Here is a 6,865-nt window from a genome sequence, read left to right on the forward strand (position 1 = left end):
TGAAATGGTATTCTGTTATTGGCCACAAGGTGGCACCTCAGCAGTTGAAAACGCCATATGAGCGACGGAGAAAGAGAGAAAATAATATGTCTGACAGGTTTTCTTTACAGGTGTGAGTGATGGTGATGAGAGCTCTAGAATACCTCTCTCTGGGTAGAATGTTTTGGCTACATAAACTCCGCTGCTGGGATGATTACAGAGGCTCTTATTTTAGTGAAGGTAGGCCTCTAATTCTGTAAAGGTGGTAATGAAGTATAATGACAGTTAAGTAGAATGTATAATACGGTAGGGCTGTAGACAATTAGAAATATACAATTGTTTTATGTCAAGATTTGCTTTGGGTCTATCTAATGGAATTATTACACAATGAATTGGAAGAAAACGCATTAATTAAGCATCAAATCAAATAGCATGTGGCTGAAATAATGATGTAGGAGTGCCATACAGATGTTTCTCTATTACCAGCAGACTTCAGACAGACCTATTGCATCAATCTATTGATTTTGCAGGTAAAATAATAAATCCAATCCATCAATACAATTATTATTATTATTAATAATAATAATAATATAATAATAAAATAACACACCTTGTCAATGAACGCTACAAACTTGTCGTTGAGTCCAACCAGCTGGTCCTTCTCCTGGCTCTTGTCCGACTGGTCCTTGGGGTCCACCTGGGGGTTCATGGGCTTGAGAAGGTCCTTGTTAGTGGCGTCGTTCGAGTAGCTTTTGGGCGTGTTACCGGAGGACTGGCTGCTGTATCCTCCTGATTTGGGCATCTTGTCAGTGTGTTCTTGTCAGAATGACAGAGAGAGAGAGTCTCAAGAATCAGACTCAGAGTTTAGGGAAAGGCACATCTTCTCAGGTTTTCACCTGCTTTTAAGGTGGGCAAGAACCAACCCTCACCACTCAGGTATCCACCTCTGTCCAATCAGCTGAGGTGGAACTCTAAATTACATAGTAAAAAGAACAAAGTCACAAAGGAAAACTTGAATGTTTACTCTAAACCTGTTTGCCCGGGGGGGTGCTGGACGTTCTTCAGCCAATCGTATCTTTAGGGACGGTTTCAGGTGTTGAGCAGCGGTATTAAAACAGTCCCTCACATCTCTCAATCACTACCTGTACAGGTGACAATCGGTTCTACACTGCCTCTCTATTTCTCTCCCAACTCACCCATTCAACCAACTACTGCCATGTCTAGGAACAGCGCCTTTAGCATGTTCGGTGGGGCCGGAGGAAGAGGCTCCAGGGTTTCCGTGGCCAGTCTGGAGGGGCTGCGGAACGTGATGCGTTACGACCCGGAGAATTCGAAGGAGGTCTCTCCTGCCCCAGGGCCCGCCGCGGATGATAAGAAGACCATGAAGGGTCTCAACGACCGTCTGTCAAGCTACCTGGGCAAGGTGAGGAACCTGGAGGAAGCAAACAAAGATCTGGAGGATCAGATTCAGGACATCTTGGACAAGAGGGGAGACCCCAACGGCCGCGACTGGGATGTGGTTGAGAAACCGTTGAATGACCTCAGGAAGAAGGTGATTTTTCACACAGTTAATTATTTAATATGATTAATTAGACTGATTTCTTCTGCATTTCGCCCTTTAAACGATCAATGTACAGTATGTCTATGTCAGCTGAGCTTATTCACCTGATAGTCACCTGATCTCAGTCTGTGAATAATTTTGTGTGTTTAGTGAATTTTCAATAACTGGCCCATGTTCTCTCTGTTTCAGCTCCGTGATATGACCATGGATAATGCGCATTTATTGCTGCAAATTGACAACACCAAACTGGCCAATGATGACTTCAAAAACAAGTGAGACATGACATGCTTTCAATTTATTATAGAAAAAGACCTGGAGATTTATTTAACACACTTAGTAGTATCCACAATGAATTATAAAAAATAGGAAACAAATACACAAAATAAAATACATATTATTGGATTGGATTATTATGTTATTATTATGTCATTATAATAAAAAAAAAATATGAAAATGGTTGTCATTTACATATAGCACTCCTTGCTAAAACCCAATGGGTCTTTTTACATTGTATGGGGCTAAGAGAGACTGTGACCCATACTCCTGTCCTCTCCTCTGCAGGCTGGACAACGAGAAGCAGGCCAGGAAGAGTGTGGAGCAGGACCTGATTGGTCTGAAGAAGATGATTGACGACACCAACCTGAACCGCATGCAGCTGGAGAGCCAGGTCGACTCTGTGAAGGAAGAGCTGGCCTTCCTCAAGAAGGACCATAAGGACGTAAGGACACACACTCATTCACCCACTGTTCCCAGAACAGTTTTGAGATTTACCTCATAATGGTTAGGGTTATAGCTGGGAATGGGAGAGATCAAATCAAATGTTATTTGTCACATGCGCCGAATACAACAGGTGTAGACCTTACCGTGAAATGCTTACTTACAAGCCCTTAACCATCAATGCAGTTCAAGAAATAGAGTTAAGAAAATATATAAAAAATGTTTAAAAAATAACATAATAAAATGACATAACAATAACGAGGCTATATACAGGGAGTACTAGTACCCAGTGAATGTGCGGGGGTACAGGTTATTCCAGGTAATTTGTACATCTAGGTAGGGGTAAAGTGTGTGTGTGGGGGGGTCAATGTAAATAGTCCGGGTGGCCATGTTATTAATTGTTCAGCAGTCTTATAGCTTGGGGGTAGAAGCTGTTAAGGAGCCTTTTGGACCTAGACTTGGCGCTCCGGTACCTCTTGCCGTGCGGTAGCAGAGAGAACAGTCTATGACTTGGGTGACTGGAGCCTTTGACAATTTTTTGGGCCTTCCTCTTACACTGCCTAGTATATAGGTCCTGGATGGCAGGAAGCTTGGCCCCAGTGATGTATTGGGCCGTACGCATTGTAGCGCCTTACGGTCGGATGCCGACCAATTGCCATACCAGGCGGTGATGCAACTGGTCAGGATGCTCTCGATGGTGCAGCTGTATAATATATATATATTTTTGATCCTAGATCAGCTTTTACTTGAAATAGCCCATAATAACTACTGTATTCTCCCCTGCTGCATGCAGGAGGTTGATAAGCTGCGTAAGAAGATCAAGGACTCCAAGGTCCTCGTGGAGTTTGACTCCCAGGACAATAACCTGAGTGATACCATCAACAAGATCCGCTCCCAGTACGAGAAACTGGCCAAGAAGAACCTCAAGGATACCGACGACTGGTACCAGAGCAAGGTATGGAGCTTTACTTCACTATCAATGATTATCTAATTCCTTCACTTGATTGTTCATTAATTATCTCATTCCTTCACTTGTTTGTTCATTCCTTAATTAATCTCTCTCTCTCTCTCTCCCTCTCTCTCTCTCTCTCTCTCCCTCTCTCTCCCTCTCTCTCTCTCTCTCTCTCTCTCTCTCTCTCTCTCCCTCTCTCTCTCTCTCTCTCTCTCTCTCTCTCTGACAGTTTGACAGCATCAAGGTAGAAGTGGTTCAGAACACTGAGGCTCTGCATTCAGGCAAGAATGAGCTCAAAGACCTGCGCAGACAGAGACAGCTCCTGGAGATAGACATACAGGCAACACTAAGCATGGTAAAACATACCTACCTGCACCGTAGCGCGCACACACACACACACACACACACACACACACACACACACACACACACACACACACACACACACACACACACACACACACACACACACACACACACACACACACACACACACACACACACACACACACACACACACATCACAGTGTAGAAAACAAACACTCCTCATGGTAAATACCTTTCAGCATTCCGCAGTAAAACCCTTTCCCCGGGGCCGGACTATAGAACTACATAGAGGATATGATATAATAGAAACTATTGTCAACGCTTTGGCTGGAAGCCCTTTTCCAAGACTACAAGCCTTTTCTTGACAGGAATTTCTGGCTAAAAAGACTCCATTCTGTCCCCCTGTGTTGGTTTTGGTATGTCATCACATTGTAGCCCATGTAAATGATGGTAAAGTAAAACACTCACCTGACCAGTGACATCACACACGCCAGACAATGCACAACATAGGTAACCCCATACACCGCCTGTACTGTACTACACGCTTAGAAAAAAGGGTTCCAAAAGGGTTCGGCTATCCCCATAGGAGAACCATTTTTGGTTCCAGGTAGAACCATTTTGGGTTCCATGTAGAACCCTCTATAGAAAGGATCCTACATGGAACCAAAATTGTTCTACATGGAACCAAAAGGGTTCTTCAAAGGGTTCTCCTATGGGGACAGCCGAATAACCCTAAATAGCACCTTTTTATCTAAGAATGTAGGTCAACGTAAACTGGGTCAAGGTAAAGCTGACCATGCTAAACAGGGGTCTACTACACCCACACACTTCCCCTAACCTACAGAGCATGCATCACCTCTATATGGGGATGTAACGTAGCTGTGTTGTCTACACACATTCCAGCCAACCTGGTTATTACATTGAACTCTGTCATTATGAACCAGACAGAACTTCATTACCTATCACCAACACGGTCATCACCTGGAACTGATGGGAGCTTGATCTATCAACAACAACTAATACAAAACAGTCCAACATCCGATAGCATTTCACAATGCCTTGCTGGGTGTCTTTCAATTCAGGAAATACAAAAAAAAATAGTGAGTTCAAATGGATGTGATTGGTCCCTGTGCCTGTCCATCAGATCTGCTCACTAATTGATTGGTCTCTTTCCTTGTCCGTCACAGGTCCGCTCCCTGGAGGAATCTCTGAATGACACGGCTGGGCGGTACAACCGTGAGATGACCCGTCTCAATAAGATCCTGCTGCAGTTGGAGGGAGAGCTGGGCCAGGTGAGGACGCAGGTGGAGAGGCATGTGGATGACTACCAGGAGCTACTCCACGTCAAGATGAAGCTGGAGGCTGAGATCGAGAACTACCGCCGCCTAATGCAAGGCATCGCCCCTACCCCCGACGACAGGTGAGCTAACGACGCACAAACCCAGAAGGAATGGGGGCTCAGTACTCATGACTTGATGTGGTTTGTCATAGCTAGTATTCCCAGTTAGCCCATGGCTTATAATGAGGTACCTATACATAGGATCATACAATATTTAGATTATATAGGGTCTGTAGCGGCAACACATTTGCAGTAAACCTGGTATTACATTTCAAGTTGCCAGTTAAGTGGTGTACCTGATCCTCTTCCCCAACAGCGTGGAGTTTTCTTTAGAGCAGGCACTGAATTGTGGTAAGTACTGGATACCAGCCTTACTAAACCATTTGATCTGATGTATGGGGAGAAAACACCAGGGAATCCAACATACCGTTGTATCACTGTCAATCTAACATGTCTCTGTCACATACCAATCAATCACAGTGCACTCTAACACTCACACCACTCCAGATTGCTGTTCATTCTCAGTTATGGCTAATATCACTCTGTCTGTGCTACCTACCTATGTCACTGTATAACTGCATGGAGTCAAAGACAATGTTATTAACATGTTGTAGATGGATCCGATGGTATTGTGATTGTGAGTGGTTCCTTGTACGATTGTAAGACATTGATTCATTTGATCCCAATGTTATGTTGATGTGTTGCAGAGGTGGTGTCTATTCCCATTCAATTCATGCAAACATATGAATCAAGTAGGATGTGCAATTTGATTTGAACATGGCCAATATACTATACGTTTCCAATTCAAATTATATGTCTTCTTCAATTATAGTCTGGTGGAACCGTCCTGATCGCGCAATAGCTCACATTCTGTTTTAAACAGAAACAGAGTGGTGAGCGTAGCAATCAGGACGGTTCCACAAGGCTACTTCAATTCCTCAACTGAAAAATATCCTACAGAACCTTTAGACTGAGATCTTCTTCCTCTTTCCTGACTCCACATCAGTCGCCCCAGCCAACTAAGAAGGCCTTGAAGAAGGATGAGGTTGATGGAAAGGAGGTCCCCAAAAAGACAGAAGCCCCGGCGACTCAGAAAGGTCTCCCTCCAACCCAAGAGGCCCACACAAAGAAGGAAGACCCTGCAACTCAAGAGAGCCTCCCTACGAAGACAGAGGAGGCCTCTACAAATGCAGCTAAGGCTGTGACACCAACACCTGAAGCAGGCACCAACTGAGGAGGATAAACCAAAGAAAGATTCCTCCTCTTCTTCTTCCTCCTCCTCCGATGCAGACGACAATGACCATAAAGAGAAACCCATAAAGACGTCTGCCCCCCGAAACCCCTCCTCCTCACCTCAACCTCCATCTCTTGTCTTTTCTATTCATGTTTTGAAGCCCAGCATCGTAACTAATGGTGTTGTGTACGGTGTTAAGTAGCCTTGGTGTTATTATTCCAATGCATTCTTTCTCAGAGATGTTTATCTACTAAATAAATACGTTCGACACATTGTTCTTGACTCTGTATCATCAATGCCTTCCAGTTCTCTTTTTCAAGACATTGAATATTGTTTTTATTACCAATGAACAATATTCCCCGGGTAGTAAGTGTAGTATTGTAGTGGTGGTCCTAAACCTGTTGGACTGGAAATAGTGGCGATGTCTTTACTGTTCACTCACAGAAACATTGACACTGATCTGAGGAAGTGACGACCGGAGTTCTGAGGAATTGGATCTAGATCAAACAGAGCTGTTTTCACAGAGAAGCTAAAATGAAACCAAAGACAAAAAGGCAACAGTAAACATGTTGTCTCCCAAGAATGACAACTACGGTTGATGACATGTAAGATTAGGTTCTGTGAAACAAGGACTGGATTTCTAAGGAATTGTGACTATGGCATGAGGGTATGAGGGCAGGTATTGGCAGGTAGCCCAGCGGAGCCAGACGTGTATAGCCATAACGGACATTTTGGTGAACTAATTTGACCTTTTCT

General features: G+C 43.9%; 1 protein-coding gene across 1 annotated transcript; it reads left to right on the forward strand.

Moving 5' to 3' along the window:
* Nucleotides 1-1,125: 1,125 nt before the first annotated feature.
* On the forward strand, nucleotides 1,126-6,384 carry LOC311126004 (keratin, type I cytoskeletal 18-like). The gene is made up of 8 exons (XM_084200027.1): nucleotides 1,126-1,531; nucleotides 1,730-1,812; nucleotides 2,102-2,258; nucleotides 3,051-3,212; nucleotides 3,439-3,564; nucleotides 4,724-4,956; nucleotides 5,192-5,226; nucleotides 5,882-6,384. The coding sequence occupies exons 1-8, from the start codon at nucleotides 1,196-1,198 to the stop codon at nucleotides 5,896-5,898; spliced, it is 1,149 nt and encodes a 382-aa protein (XP_084056153.1). The 5' UTR covers nucleotides 1,126-1,195; the 3' UTR covers nucleotides 5,899-6,384.
* Nucleotides 6,385-6,865: the final 481 nt, after the last annotated feature.

Source organism: Coregonus lavaretus, assembly GCF_964263955.1.
Source record: "Coregonus lavaretus genome assembly, contig: HAP1_SCAFFOLD_2173, whole genome shotgun sequence".
In the NCBI taxonomy this organism is placed as follows: domain Eukaryota; kingdom Metazoa; phylum Chordata; class Actinopteri; order Salmoniformes; family Salmonidae; genus Coregonus; species Coregonus lavaretus.

Bases quoted from the DNA above. Each gene is read 5' to 3' on its own strand.
- LOC311126004 (XM_084200027.1), top strand. From the start codon at position 1,196: ATGTCTAGGAACAGCGCCTTTAGCATGTTCGGTGGGGCCGGAGGAAGA. The intron at 2,259-3,050 runs GTAAGGACACAC...TGCTGCATGCAG, and splicing joins TCAAGAAGGACCATAAGGAC to GAGGTTGATAAGCTGCGTAA. The intron at 3,213-3,438 runs GTATGGAGCTTT...TCTCTCTGACAG, and splicing joins ACGACTGGTACCAGAGCAAG to TTTGACAGCATCAAGGTAGA.